At 34.1% G+C, this 17,120-nt stretch overlaps 1 protein-coding gene across 1 annotated transcript in view; it reads right to left on the reverse strand.

The window, feature by feature from the left end:
- Nucleotides 1-10,476: 10,476 nt before the first annotated feature.
- LOC126969640 (allatostatin-A receptor) overlaps nt 10,477-17,120 on the reverse strand; it is a 149,664-nt gene continuing 143,020 nt past the window's right edge. The window contains exon 5 of the mRNA XM_050815205.1: nt 10,477-11,879. Coding sequence (XP_050671162.1) covers nt 11,781-11,879 — 99 coding nt within the window. The 3' untranslated portion in view covers nt 10,477-11,780. The remainder of the gene's footprint in view (nt 11,880-17,120) is intronic.

A 17,120-nucleotide genomic window follows, 5' to 3' on the forward strand; every position in this document is an offset into this window, starting at 1 on the left:
GTTAGGCTTGTAACTAAATCCATAGTTATCGGTTACGTGTGCTTGAGTCGCACGTGCGACGACAGGCGAGAGCGGCGGCGGGACGACACCGATTACAAAAATAGCAATAATTGTAACTAGAATTATATTAATTAATTAGATTGTATATGTAACACAAAATAGGTAATTATTTTTGTACTATTTAGTCCTCTGTTGTTTTGGAACAGTGTTTTTGAATTCAGTTGCTTTCTTGTCAAAATTTTTGGTGAACTTCCAGCATATAGCAGATAGCATTATATTCCAAGCTCCCATCGCTTCATTCTGCAGGAACGTGTTTTTTTTATGATACTAATTTTAAATGAACGTTTAGGGTACGCCCGTGTATTAGTAATAGGTTGCTTAAAAAACGTTGGCCGCAAGAACCTGTAATTGATTTTGAACCTATCGCTAATACATTGTATACTTTCTAAACGTTCATTTAAAATTAGTTTCATCAAAAAAAAAGCACATACCTGCAGAACGACGCGCGCCGAGCGGTTGTATGTCAGGCTATTATGTCATACGGTTTATTATTGTGGGGTAATGCTGCAGTTGTTCAAAGTATTTTTGTGATCCAAAGAGGGATATGAAAGCAATGTAATAATCGTCCAAGAGACTCACTTCTGGAAGCAATCAAGATAATAAACATCATAGTCCACAATATTTTATTATATATGAATGTAATGTACGTTACAAAATCATTATTGTAGTACTCCTATAAACATTTTTAGTTTTATTTTAATATGGGTCTTATTTTATTGGATTCGTTATATTTAATGTATGTACAAACGTAAACCGATTTAAAAATAAGGTTGTAGGTTAGTCACTCGTGTGTCGGGAATCAAAACAAAGACTTATAAATGTTTCGCTACATTAGCAATATGAAGTCTAGATTAGTTGCAATTAATTAAGACGTTATTGGTTCATTAATCTGAATCCACAACCGTAACTGTTGTCTAATCTGAGACTGAATCTATTACAGCAAGTATTCACTGACTGAGTCCTCGAGTGGACTGTACGCACGTCCATCAGGTAAATCATAAGTAGATTTAAAGTATAATCGCTTCAAATATTTTTCGACATAGTTATTCATTCCCATATCCTGCAAGTTGTATTTTTATTGAATATCAAAAAGTGCTACTCGAATATTCGTTATAATAAAATTTATTAACAAAGTAGCCGGAGGGCGGTCGCTACATTACAAAGGTAATTGTGGTAATATTGTCACTAATATTATACTCCCAATAATTTATAAATGGACACGTCTGAAATAAACGTTTGTTTCTATTTACTTAATGAAATTAGTTTGTCCGCAACATAGATGGGCGCCATTACATCGCTTCTTCTTCATAACATATTCTCCGTTCCTTCTCAATTTCAATATATTATCATCAGACGCTCGGAAATAGTCAAGCAGCAATATTACCCATTCATCCATTGAACCTGAGCTTCACGCTGCATTTGAAACATTTCATTACGAAATAACTATTACCTGAACACGACTCTTAAAGTCAAATTGTCAAAGTCGATTTTTTCCATAAACACTTTTGTTGTAATGATATATATTAAAGCTCGTCATCTTATTGAGAGGAATTGAAAGTTTTGAAAAAATTTGAAATGTTAAGATGTCAATTATTTAATATGTTAGTAATAATTTATGCATAGAAATATCTGTATCCGTTAGTTGATGTTAGAGAAACGTTTAAATAACACGTATCTAGAGTAAATAGTATGTTTAAAGTAATTGAGAGTGATCTTTATACATTCGTTTAGTGTTTGTTTTGTAATGTTTATCAATACGGAATTAGAACTAGTTGGCTCCTGGCGGCTGACGACCGAGACCGAGTCGACTGCGAACAGTAGACCGACTCTCAACAAGTGTTCAGCGAAAAATAAAATATATTCGCTTCGACAAATATATATAATACAATTGATAGAATCTCTATTATATTTTTCCTGATTTTCATGCAGAAAACTTATTAAGTTGTTGTTTGCAATGTAGTTATTTTACGATTTTTACGAGGATTCTAGTGCCCTGCCCTCTTCCATTTCAGTTTTGCAACCACCTGGGCTGTGAGGTGACTTTGGTTCTTCGGAGGATCTCCTTGTTTCTTCTTTGAAACTCCGAGAGGGCTATTTCCATTGCCCTTTGAGCAACTATGAGCTTTCTCATCAGGCACATAATTAGCGACCACGTCTGCGTATTTAGAAGTCTATACGACATTATAAATAAACATGTTTTTAATTGAAAAGAAGGACGGAACGAAACGAGCGTACGGGTCACCTGGTATTACGTGATCACCACCACCCACATTCTCTTGCAACAGCAGAGGAATTACAGGAACGTTGCTGGCCGTTAAGGAAACACAGGTGGACTGCCACACATCCAGATGGTGCGGATGGGACATCTTAATTTGTAGCATGTCGTGCGAAGGTGAAATTTAGCCCCAGAAATCTGGTGAAACAGCTCTTCATAACACTCCCCGTGATAAATGCGGTAGAAGACAAGCAATGAAGCGACGTCTCTACGTAACACCAAGTGATCTAGCCGTTCACAAAGCACTGGGTCTCCGACAATTCGAGCAGCTCTGCATTGCACGCGGTTAATTGAATCGAGCTGATACTGGCGTGTGACCAGAGATGACAGCAATACGCCATATGTGGCCCTGCGCCTTGTAGAGCGCTAGAATGTGAGCTGTGTTAAAAAATTAGTCTACACCCAAGTCTATAAAAGAGAATCAACCTTATTTATCCTCGAACAGCATGAATTCATTAGAAGTGGCTCTACTACGACGAAAATATAATCATTCTTAAACTAATTGATTTTGAATCGTCATTATAAATATGTCATTTAAAGGACTGAATCTCGTAGATGTTCGGATAATGTAGGGCTTGTGAGAATAACATACAAAAACTCAACGGCCACTCTTTCGAATAGAGTATTTTACATTGACCATAACAATTTCAAACCAGTCACTGCAATACGAATTATGGTCTTAATTCCTATCTAAAAGACTGTTTTGTTCCTGAATAAATAAATAATAAATTAAATTCATAGAAGAAATGCTTGAAAAGAACCATGTCCAATCCAAGTAATGCAATGGATGCAAAACCCAACAGAGTTATCGTCGCTCAGAGATTTCCAGGAATGGAAGCAAGATAAATGCGATGTTAAAGGACAAGTATGAGACAGGAGTTTCGGTAACTGACTTGAGCAGCTGGTCCAAGGGCAGGCTGAATAAAGTTGTCAGTGTTAGAGAACGACGGGGAACGGTAAATACCTAGAACTGATTAATATAATAATAATAATAATAATAATAATAATAATAATAATAATAATAATAATAATAATAATAATAATAATAATAATAATAATAATAATAATAATAATAATAATAATAATAATAATAATAATAATAATAATAATAATAATAATAATAATAATAATAATAATAATAATAATAATAATAATAATAATAATAATAATAATAAAAATAATAATAATAATAATAATAATAATAATAATAATAATAATAATAATAATAATAATAATAATAATAATAATAATAATAATAATAATAATAATAATAATAATAATAATAATAATAATAATAATAATAATAATAATAATAATAATAATAATAATAATAATAATAATAATAATAATAATAATAATAATAATAATAATAATAATAATAATAATAATAATAATAATAATAATAATAATAATAATAATAATAATAATAATAATAATAATAATAATAATAATAATAATAAATATAATAATAATAATAATAATAATAATAATAATAATAATAATAATAATAATAATAATAATAATAATAATAATAATAATAATAATAATAATAATAATAATAATAATAATAATAATAATAATAATAATAATAATAATAATAATAATAATAATAATAATAATTATAATAATAATAATAATAATAATAATAATAATAATAATAATAAGAATCCCCCCCAGGGGACCACCTTGCCGTGGTGGGGGAGCTTAAGGAAAGCTTGAACAAATTGTCATTAACTTCTTGACCAAACCCTATCTCGTTAAGGTAGAAGGCACAAATACTTTACAAAGTCACCAACACCTAGACACACCTTTCCGACCAACGGTCCCAACAACCCATTCAATATGGAGACACGCTCGATGAAAAAACGTAAAATTGGACCGCTTCCCGGGGGCGATCGCCGGGGCACACCTGGAGCTGGCGCTGGATGTCTCAGCATGCGAACCGTCAGCGGTGAGGAGCTGAACAGGCGGGCTCCCACCGGATCATCCGAAAATACTACAGCCGAAAATGACAGACTGACTGACAGGACTACTCCAACGGAACCTTATAGTCCATGTACCATCTCATATACACCATCCATTCCCTCCTCACCCCTTTCAAGCAGATATTCACCCACACCGACCTTGGATGCTGCGCGGGAGGCAAATGCCTTTTTACTCGCGTCCTACCTATTCATTATGCGCACCTATTACTACATCACGAAATTAGAGACCGACCTAACCACCTACAGAAAACAGTTGCATGAACTCTTCTTACAAAAATATCCGGACTTAAACGTTACAGAACAAAGAATTGCGGATCAAAGAAGAGTAATAGTAAAAAACAAACTCTTAAATCAGGAAACTTTAAATCAAATTAAAGAAGAAATAAAGTCACAACTAGAAATAGAAAATGAAAATCAATTCCATATTAACATTAGTGAACCAACAAACGATGTAATTCCATGTTCTTCCACTCAAACAATATCAAACACACAGCACAATCAATCATTAAATACATTCACATATAATACTCAATCATTACAAACATTCTCATATATCACTCAGACATCACATAATATGTCTACACAGACTGAATTTGTTACTATAATGATGGAAAACGACATTGATACGGTATTAGACCATAACCCAGGTACGAACACAGAAATAGAAGAAATTTGTTATAAATTCAAAACAGCACTAACACAATATTCAGGAATGGACCCACTAGTCCGTCCAAAATTGCCTAAACTTAGATACAATTCTCACCTATTTCAACTAGTCAATATGTTTAATAGCGATATCCTGTCCCGATTTATTTCCGACGACACAAAACTAACTGACATACATACGATAGTGTATTGCGTAGCCTTAGTTATCTCTGAAGAACTTAACTATAAGGTCACAGAATATATTAGAAGCACAAGGCCCAAAGACTGTAATAAACCACCATGGCAAATAAGGTTAGAAAAGGATATAGAAAAACTCAGAGCAGACTGTGGGCGACTCACCCAGTACATCAATAACAATAGATCCCGTAAAATCATTAAGCATGTTAAAGCAATATTTAAAACAGGAAACACACACACTAAACATGAAAATAGCAACATTAAACCCGAAGAATTTTTAGACACTTTAAAACAAAAATTAGCACTCAAAGTTCATAGACTTAAAAGATACAAAAAGGCACAGGAAAGGAAAAATGATAACACAATGTTTAGCACTAACGAAAAGAATTTCTACAGAAACTTACACAAACTAAAAACAGATACAGTAAACAATCCTAATGTGCCCACACAAGAACAACTGGAAACGTTTTGGTCAGGCATCTGGGAACAACAAGTACATCACAATGACAAAGCTGATTGGATTATAGAAGAAGAAAATAAATGGAATGCAATTGAAGAAATGGATTTCACAGAAATAACTGAGACAGACATAAATAACATTACAGCCAGATTGCATAACTGGAAATCACCAGGGATAGACAAAATTCATAACTTTTGGTATAAAAAATTATTTTCTTTACATAAAATCATGGCCAAAAATATTACAGATATCATTATTGGTAAACAGAAAATTCCAGATTTCATTGCTACTGGAATAACCTATATGCTTCCAAAATTACAGATATCTCCACTCCCTTCACAATATAGACCAATCACATGCCTACCAACTATATATAAAATATTAACATCAGCCATAACAACAAAAATCAATAAACATGTTGAACATTATAATATAATAGCGGAAGAACAAAAAGGATGCAGGCGAGGCCACATGGGATGTAAGGAACAGTTAATAATTGATTCTACTATTCACAAACATGCGACTTCAAAAAATAGAAACCTACATTGCACATATATAGACTATAAGAAAGCTTTCGATAGTATCCCACATTCTTGGTTGATTAAAATATTACAAATATATAAAATAAACCCAAAAATAATAAACTTTTTACACGATATTATGTCTAGATGGAAAACCACACTTTATTTGAATACAAATCAAAACACCATCACAACTAGAGAAATAGCCATTAGAAAGGGTATCTATCAAGGCGATTCCTTGAGTCCTCTGTGGTTTTGCCTCGCCTTAAACCCCCTGTCACATTTGCTGCGTGATTGTCGTGCAGGATATCGCCTCAAACACGATATACAAGAAACAATAGTCTCTCATCTCATATATATGGATGATATTAAGTTATATGGAAAAACAGAAATGGAAATGAAAAAATTAATAGATACTACAGCACAATTTAGCAAAGATATTAATATGGAATTTGGTTTGGATAAATGTAGAACACTTCACATAAAACGAGGCAAGATACGGCCGGGCGATTATGCAGTTAATAATATCGATATAATTAGAGCCATGGAACAAACCGAACTATATAAATACTTAGGATATAAACAACTTAGAGGATTAGATCACACAGAAATCAAAAACACTTTAACAATAGAATTTAAAAAACGAATTAATGCTCTTTGTAAAACTCAATTAACAAGCAAACACCTTATTAAGTCTCTAAATACATATGCTATCCCAATTCTAACATACTCATTTGGTATCATAAAATGGACAAAAACAGACATAGAACAAATAGAGCGGACGATTCGCACCACACTAACTAAGCACAATAATCTACACCCAAAATCTGCAATAGAAAGACTTACTATCAAAAGAGAATATGGAGGAAGGGGCCTCATTGATTTGAATCATCTCTGTCAAAAACAAGTCGGCAATTTAAAAGATTTTTTCCACTTAAAATCACAGACCAGCGAAATTCATAAAGCCATTGTTAAAAATGATATTAACTTTACTCCACTTAATTTACACGAAGACATAAGCTCTCAAAACACTCGAAGAAACGATCCCCAAATACAAAAACTTGACAGCTGGAAGCGAAAAGTGTTACATGGCCGCCATCCTCACGACCTAGAACAATCCCACATAAACACCCCCGCCTCAAACAAATGGCTTAAAATAGGAAACCTATTCCCAGAGACCGAAGGATTTATAATAGCGATACAGGACCAAGTTGTCAACACCAAAAACTACAGAAAATTCATAATCAAAGACCCCTCAATATCAAACGATAAATGCCGCAAATGCCACGTTCAACCAGAAACCATCCAACATATAACCGGAGGATGTACAACACTCACACAAACAGATTACACGCATAGACATAACCAAGTAGTCAATATCATTCACCAAAAGTTAGCACTCAAACACAAACTCATACAAAACACAAACACACCTTATTACAAATATAAACCACAAACAGTCTTAGAAAACGATACATATAAACTTTATTTTGATCGCGCGATACTTACAGACAGAACCATTCACTACAATAGACCAGATATAACGCTCAAAGATAAATTAAATGAAATAACCTACCTGATAGACATTGCTGTTCCAAACACTCATAACTTACAAAAAACAATTTCTGAAAAAATCAACAAATATACTGAACTGAAGGATGAAGTGGCTAGAATCTGGAACCAAAAAAAAGTATACGTAATTCCAATAGTCCTTTCCACCACAGGTGTTATCCCAAACCATCTGTTACATAGTCTTAAACTACTAGAACTAAAGGAAACTCTTTACATAACCTTACAAAAAGTCGCCATCTTTAATACATGCCGAATCGTTAGAAAGTTCTTACAAATTGACGAACACGACATTTCACCCTACACATAAATTTAACACACCACACGCTGCATTTACTTGGTTTCGACCCGTAAATGCATGCAAACCAGCGAAAGACTGAGAAAAATTATAAAAATAATAATAATAATAATAAAGCCTTTATTACAGTTACTTTTTAACAAAAATTTACTTACTAGCTAATAGACATACTATAAAACATTTTAATTAATTAATTTATCTTACATAACTATATTATTAACTTAATTATTAGCAGCACCTTCTAAACAGTCTGTGTCCTCTTTCTGTTAACTGTTTGTCCTTCGACAAAGGCCTCCTCCAAGGTCTTCCATTCTTTCCGGTTCCTTCTTATTCTAGTCCATAGTGGTCCTCCTATCTGTTTCAGTTCATTCTCCCATCGTATGAACTGTCTTCCTCTATTCCTCTTATCTCCTCTGGGGTACCATTCAGTTATTGATCTAGTCCATTCTGGTGTTTCATCCCTCATAAAGTGGCCTACCCATCTCCATTTAAAAGTGCGTATTGTTTTCTCTATGCTTTTGAACTTAGTTTTTCCTTTGATATGATCCAATCGCACTTTGTCTTGGCGCGTTACCCCGACTAAACTTCATTCTATTGAGTTTTGGCAAACTTTAAACTTACTTAGTTGTTTTTGGGTAAGGGCCCAGGTCTGACAAACATAGGTAAGGCAAGGCAGTATGCAAGAGTTGAATATTTTTCTCTTGTCTTTTATAGAGATTTCCATATTCTTCATCACTTCTTTTAATGACCAATACTTCTTCCAAGTGTTTGTAACCCTTCTGTTGATTTCTTTTTCTGTTGACTCCTTAGTAGCTATCACTTGTCCGAGATAAATATACTCTTCTACATACTCTATGGGTTCATTATTTACTGTTATTATAATTTTGTCAGAATTGGTCATTATTTTCGTTTTTTCGGTGTTCATAGAGAGTCCAACTCTCATGCTTTCTTCTGCTAACTGCTGAAGCATAACCTCTAAGTTTTTACCATTTTCAGAGAAAAGTATCAAGTCGTCAGCGAAGCGTAGATGATTTAGGTACTCTCCATTTATTCTTATGCCATATTCCTCCCAATTCATCTTACGAAATATCATTTCCAAAATCAGAAAATAATTTTGGCGAGATTGGATCTCCTTGACGGACGCCTCTTTCTATGGCAAACTCTGAACTGAATTGGTCCAGTCTTATAATAGCTTTACTCTCGGCATATACTTTTTTCAGGATGCGAATGAATTTCTGATGTACACCTTGTTGTTCAAGTGCGCACCATATAGCATTGTGGTCCAACGTATCAAATGCTTTGTTGTAATCTACAAAGCCTATGTAATATTTCTTTTTATATTCCGAGTATTTTTTCTATTATTTCCGAGAACTGATTAACATTCTGTTATTATTCGGTAGATTTTTTGTGACAGGTATTGTCATGCTCGCTTAAATGCCTCTGCTTGTGGCGGCGACGTAGAGCGGGTCATTTCCTTCCCTAAAATATGGTCGAGGGAGCCGATGGCTGGTCCATGCGTCATGCTCGTGAACGGGCGCTACTTGTGGTGGCTGGATGATCTTGTTACAGGGAGGTCAGCTTCATGTTTTTTTTATTTCTTTTATTTACTTATCTTAAAGTTAAAGTTATAATATATTTTATTTAATAAAATGCTCGCGTAATACCTTTACTTATTGAGCGAAGATGAGCGGAGCTCTCACCGGGTGACTCCAATTGATTTCTGTGTTAAATTGTGTCTCGGCCATTTCTGGACCGATTTTAAACTCATAGAAGGTTTCGAAATTTTCTAGGTTATTGTTGAGACAGAATTTAGAATTTCGACTTGATTTAATTATTATAATTAAAAACAAACATGATTTAAAAATTATTCTAAATTAGCATGCGCTATTTATATTTATTTAAAACAATGAGCCGATTGATCAAATCACAATAAGTTAAGTATGGCCAGATGTATATTCAGGCTAAAATCCAGAGTGATTGACTGCCAGCTTCTTAGTTATTGAATTTGTAAATCAGTACAAGTTTCTCATATGACCAAATAAGGTGCTAATTCCTAATGTTTAAATATCTTCTTCTAGAGGTTCCTACAGATAGGGACTCCAGTCATTATGATATGATTGTGACACATATATTATAATAGGCTCAAAAAAAATAAACACTTCGTACGTATTTACGTAAGAAATACGAGTATGTCGACGAGCCTGATGACGAATGTTTTTATTGAAAACAATAAAACAATACTTACATTTTCAGCTAAAGACATCATGAAGATCACTTTAATTTTACACGTTATTGTGTAACCCTACTCTGAGTGCTTGAACTCATATTAAGAATACAATTAATAAATATATCATTTCCTTTTGTAACACAGGAAAGAGTCTCTACTAAAACTGTTATTTAATAAGATATACCGTAATATTATCTAACAATAAGTTTGACATTAATGTGAAATGAAACAAAACTCAAAACATTAAGATCCATATTTATTATTCTAAAATGAAAGCTTAAACAATTTATAGTTTATTTAAAACAACATATATATCCTACGTGCTATATAATATATATTACAAGCGCATTACATGCACTGGTTCCATGAAGCGTAATCCCACAACTATTACCTCCCTTGATATATGTTACACTCTTCTATGTGTAATAATCTATCTATGAAAACTCCAAACTCCATAAAGCATACACCAAGTACGAGTAACCTGTGCTCATATTTGGGCTCGAAATATGAACACAAGTGTGTGATGATGACATCATACAGACCTATCGTTAATATGTACATATTGAATACTTTAGGCTACTCTTATATTGTTTTACAAACATTAAAGCTTATTCAATATAAAGCTAAGTATATCACTAGTTTACTCATTTAATATTAATGGAGATTTTTTACAATTCACAAAGTAATCGCTACTTATTACATATTTGTATACAGTTATAATATTATAAGCACTATCTTATTATTTTCTACGATGTCGTGTCTACTTTATACTTCCAAAATATTAAAAAGCCTCAAAGGTATTATTAGATATGTACATTATGTTCTTGTTAGAGGTTACCACTTCTTATGTAATACATCGTAAACCACGTCATCAGTCCTTACAAATATAATAAAACAATTTAATTTATTTACAAATACCTATTAACATATACAGGTTAAAAAAAATTGTTTCATCCAATTAATTTTGATATCATTAAAATTTATTTTACAAAAAAAATATTTGGACGACAATAATAATTAATAAATTATTAATGTTTCGATGTATCATAACATAGTATTTGTATATCTTAAAATAAGCATTAAATGACTAACATGATGACTAACTTTCACCTCGCCGTATTGTGTATGAGCGAGGAGGGCTGCGACAGACAGCGCCGCCGTATTGTGTGTGAGCGAGGAGGGGTTCATCAGACAGCGTCGCCGTATTGTGTATGAGTGAGGAGGGCTGCGACAGACTGCGTCGCCGTATCATGTGTGAGCGAGGAGGGGTGCATCAGACAGCGTCACCGTATTGTGTGTGAGCGAGGAGGGGTGCGTCAGACAGCGTCGCCGTATCGTGTGTGAGCGAGGAGGGGTGCGTCAGACAGCGTCGCCGTATAATGTGTGAGCGAGGAGGAGTGCGTCAGACAGCGTCGCCCTATCATGTGTGAGCGAGGAGGAGTGCGTCAGACAGCGTCGCCGTTATGCGTGTGAGTGAGGTGTGGCGCGTCAGACTGCAGTGGCGACCTCCGACACGGCGTGCGTCTGACCGCGCAACGATTCTCACACGATATCGTGGCAAGAGTTGCCGTTTCCAGTTCGTGTCGTCTTCGTGGGAGGCGGCCGTCCTGCTTCGTTGTGTGGCGGTGGACAGTACATCACCTGACCAAACAATATAATATTATGTACAAATGTATTCAAAGAGCAAGAATAATACTTTAAAATAAAGTATTGTGTTAGCTTGTGAAGTATTGTGTTAGCTTGAATTAATAACTATTGTAAAGAAACAATATGTTATTAATTCAAATATTCGTTTGAGTTTTTACTTAATATTTCACATCATTACCCTACCGAGATGATCTTGTGTACCCTCAAAGACCAGTGCTAGATGAAGCTTGTATCTTCCATCACGTCCTCTCTTAAGAAGGTCGCGGAATGGGGTAAAATTAAACTTGTCCAATTCGACCCCCAGAAGACGAAAGTTTGTGCGTTTACTACTAAAAAAACCCCAATATTCGTATCACTGTTCTTCGACAACACCTCCCTTAAAGCTTCGCCCAGTATCGGAATACTGGGTCTCGAAGTCGTCGAACGAATGCCAATTGCGCGGACATATGGAAGGCAAAACCAAATTCGAAGATGCTGGGTGTCATAAATAGAGCACGGCAATACTTCAACTCGGCCCTCATTCTAGCGCTCTTCAAAGCGCAGGTCCGACCACATAAGTTTTAATAAAATATTGCCACTATCTCTGGCCTGGCACACCCCAGTATCAGCTCGAACCCATTGACCGCGTGCAACGCAGGGCTCCTTGAAACGGCGGGACCTAGTGCTCTTTGAATGGCTCGATCACCTGGCGTTGCGTAGAAACTTAGCTTCATTGTTTGAAGAGAGATCGGATGATTTGTAGATAAATCTCTTGTAGTAAAAAATTCAAAGAAATTAACATCTTGACTGTTGCTTCTCAATATATTCTTGATTATGTAATATATGTTCATAGGCACATAAGTGAATTTGCTAGAAACTGTCATAACCATAATACCAGGAACAGACATAAACTTATAATGCCTACTACACCGCTAAGTCGAGTTAGTAAGTCTTTTGTGGGGTGATGTATATGCTTTTACAACATGATCCCAGAAAATGTTCAAAACAAAAGTATTCAAAAAAAACGTTATTCAAAAGAATTGTTAAAAATTGTTTGCGTGTTAAAGGTTACTATAGCATAGATGACTTTCTTAATGATACCACTGATTGGGAATAGAGCGAGCGCGCACAAGCTATTAAATAATAAACTTTAATGTACGATTTTACATTGTTACCATATTTTTTTTTAAAAAAAAAGAGGCCCGCTGAGTTTGTTGCGTTTTTCTTATGTCTAAGGCATTCTGGAATTGGTGGTAGTTTTTAACTTCCAATAAGTGATTTTATATCGTATTTTGATTGATAATATTTTTACTTGAATTTGATTTTGAAAAGCTTTAGTTCGGTTAATTTATTAATGTACTCCACTCCTAGTCTCTCTCCTGGCCTATGGGGTTTTTTCTCCATTGGGATTTGTTCATTCTCATTCACTGGGAGACCACTAAATCTATTTGATATCTCAATTGCATCTGGGGATGGACTATGAGTCTTTCTACGCTTTGCACACCTTGATGATGGAATATCAATCCTTAACGACTTACAGTAAGGGTGCAATCCGTGGCAGAATTTCTTACTGTCTGTAATCAAATTGCAAAGCACTAACGTTCATTGCTACACTGAAAAATTTCTCTACAAGTGTGTATCTACACATATTTAGCAAAATTGTTAGTTAGTGTACTTCAAACTCACTAAAAATCATATAATATTTTTTTAACAAAATAACAACCGACTTCAAAAACACTATTTCAAAACAATGGGTATAATATGCACTAAAAAGTATAAAATATAAAATCAATAACTATAATTGCGCATTTTTATACAATCTAATTAATGAATCTTATTCTAGATACGATTATTGTAATTTTTGGAGTCGGTGTCATCCAAGATGTAACTACATACTGTGTGATTGAGTTCTGAGGAGGCGAGAGGCAAGAGCGAGTCGCGGCGGAAGGACACCGATTCCAAAAATGTTCTAGGTATAGTTCTAGGTGGCATGAAAATCAATAACTATGTTCAAGTTGTATATTTTAGTATTTTTATATTTAGAACACGTGTTTCGAAATAGCACAATTAAACAGTGTGAAGAAATAAATATTATTTTGGTGTTTTTATTAAATCAATTTCATATGCGACGGTGATAGTATTTACTAATAATTTATTAGTATATCTATACATATTGAATATTAGTGATAAAACTGATTTGAATAAACTGTTTTAAATGCATTTATAGATTTGAGGTTAAATGTTGTGTGTGTTTGTTGTGTAATTTATTTACATCGTTAATTAAAAATTATTACATTATTATCTAAAAAATATATTTTTTCGTTTTGTTTTATTACTGGTATATTAACAAATTTTATGTATTAATAAAAAAATAATTAAATAATTTTCTATACTTGTTTATATTAACCTCTAATGCTGAGTGTTTATATTATCTTTGATCTTAACTATTTGTTAAAATTTGATTTATTTTTCCATACGCCAAAAAAGAACACACACTCTTTTTAGGTGTGCATATTAGTATTTTAAATATTGCTAAGTTTATATCTGTAAATGTATTAATCTGTATTCTGTTGAAGTGCTTATTAAGTAAATAAATAAGAAGGTTGTTTATTTGTTAAAACAATTTGCAGATAAAGTACATTGGTAAAGTACATATAGCTAAGACAAAAATACAAACTATCAAAATAAAGTACAACTGATGTTTCTTTATTTTTATGTTTAAAAACATATTTTTATCATAGGACACCAAGCCATCTAAAGGATGTAAACAAGCCGTGGGTGGACGCCTCGCACCGATTGGTACGTCATAGATTGCGATGTGATTGACAATGCGACATACCATCGTACTGGCCCGCGTCCGGTAGTTCGGCTGGACCAAATCCGTGTTTAGGCTATACACAAGCCAGTGCACTGTGGCAGCTTCTCTTTAGTGACGGTGCTATTGAACTTTTGCGCGGAAAACTGGCAATGCCGCATTTCGATGTTCAAATATTGAAGTTCATTGAATCATTGACACACTTGGGTCACTAGGACCCAATTCTACAGTACGTTCGAATTTACTCAAACTGATATTTTATTATTATTTTTTAAATATTCAGCAAATGTGCTTACAGGCATATGGGTAATTTATACTGTATAATGTAATCGGCGTGAATATCATAAAAGTTAAAAGAACTGTCACATTTATTAACACTAGACTAAAAGAAAAGGGCAAATCCTGAAATAGAATCCTAAGATCTACTACTATCGACTTCATCCCTATCGATCGAGCGATGGGTCAATCTATTTGTAATTTTGTATGGATTATATACTAGATGAAGTAGGGATAGTATAAGCCTTATCACAGCCGTTAGGATGTTGTCATAATGTCTATGACGGTGGTAGAAATACTGCGATCTTTGATAAAACCAGACTAACGAGCCGGAAGAAACTCAATCGCAAATTAGTCCATTTTTAGATCACCGACGTCTTAATTATGATAAATATAACTTTTCTAAGCCACACTTACAACACAAAAAACTTTGAAAACCACCACATACAACACAATAAAAATAAGTATAAGCTAGGCTCAACTTGAAGGAAATTATAATTAAACGAAATGGAGTGGGCGACTGGGCGAGCTCCACACTCGTTTGATAATATCGAAACAAAGAAAATATCAAGAACGTAAGTTAAGAGAACACCCACTCTCAGAGTTGTAAACAACAAACACATTTACAAAAATATTCGCTTAAATTCTCTTTGAAGTGTGTCGACAGGAGCGCGGGCCTGTCGTAAATAATACCGGCGGGCGGCCATCGATTGTTCCATCATCGCGTTGTTTGTTCCCAGAGATAGACGAGCGGGTGTGGGATGCCGGAGTCGTTCTTAAAACATAACTGTTGGGCATCAAACGAACTGAATATTAAATTATGTAACTCGTTTCACGTTGTTCTTGAAATGTAGAGCTAAAGATAAAATATGGAAAAACATAAATTATTTTATTATACCTAGACTTTATATTATATAGATAACAACCACGACAATAAAACTATCTGATAAGCTAATCTAGAACATCACCCTTAATACTATGGGCCTTATGAGGAAGCTCATTGTCATTCAGAGGGCAATGGAGAGGGCTATGCTCGGAATTTCTCTGCGAGATCGAATCAGAAATGAGGAGATACGCACGAGAACCAAAGTCACCGACCGGGCAGGGCACATAGTTCGACGGACAGATGGCCGTTGGGGCAGAAAAATCCTCGAATGGCGAGCACGAACCAGAAGACGCGGTGTAGGTAGGCCCCACACAAGATGGACTGACGATTTGGTCAAGATCGCCGGAATACGTTGGACGAGGGCAGCGCAGTACTGGTCGTAGTGGAGAACTTTGGGGGAGGCCTTTGTGGAGGCCAGCAATGGATGTCTTCCAGCTGATGATATACTATGTTAAAATTATTAAATTAGCTCACAAATTAACAGTAAAAAACAATTGCTTTCAATTTCACTACTAAAAGGGAAACAAAACAGAGGTTAAGGTAATGATAGATTCTTAGACTCTGGAATTTGTAGATTCGATTGCTTTTTTGGCATTACCGTCGATAGTATATAACAGTGGGGTCCACATATCAGTAATTGATATATAATGAGGGCAAGACCTGTATTAGTACTACTGTTAGAAAGGATAAAGGTGGAACTTTACCTTATTAATTCCTTTCTAACAGTTGTGGTATTCCTATATTTAGTGTCATTTTTAGTAACTTTCATTTTTGTTCTATATTTTGTTAAGTATATAAGAATAAAATTTATTTTATTTAAACATGAAAGCTTACAGCTAACAAAGAGTACTCAGACATATAAATTAAAAGGTAAAGCTTCATCATCGTATACACAGCCATTTGAAAAGATGTACCTTTAAAAGGATGCTAATATGTAGAGCAATATTTTTTAGTAAAAGAACAAATAAGTATATTGGTACTGATATTTACTTGAAACTTTAGGATTAACTTTTTAAAAGAATTCAAAATAAAATCGTAGGTACTAATTTGACATGTTAACTTCTACTTATTTACAAAAATATCTTTATTACGTCGATAATAAAGATATTTTTAGATGTCATTAGGTACTACCCAACGTTGGCATGAAATAGAACTCTTTAAATTAGTCGGATTAAAATAACATTCATTTCAATCGTTCACCATTCGTTCACGAATATTCTCTATGGTTCCAAACTTCGTCGGTGTTTCCGAAAACAAAATAGAGTACTACCGAAACGTC

The sequence above is a fragment of the Leptidea sinapis genome, chromosome 18, assembly GCF_905404315.1.
Source record: "Leptidea sinapis chromosome 18, ilLepSina1.1, whole genome shotgun sequence".
NCBI classification, from domain to species: Eukaryota; Metazoa; Arthropoda; class Insecta; order Lepidoptera; family Pieridae; genus Leptidea; species Leptidea sinapis.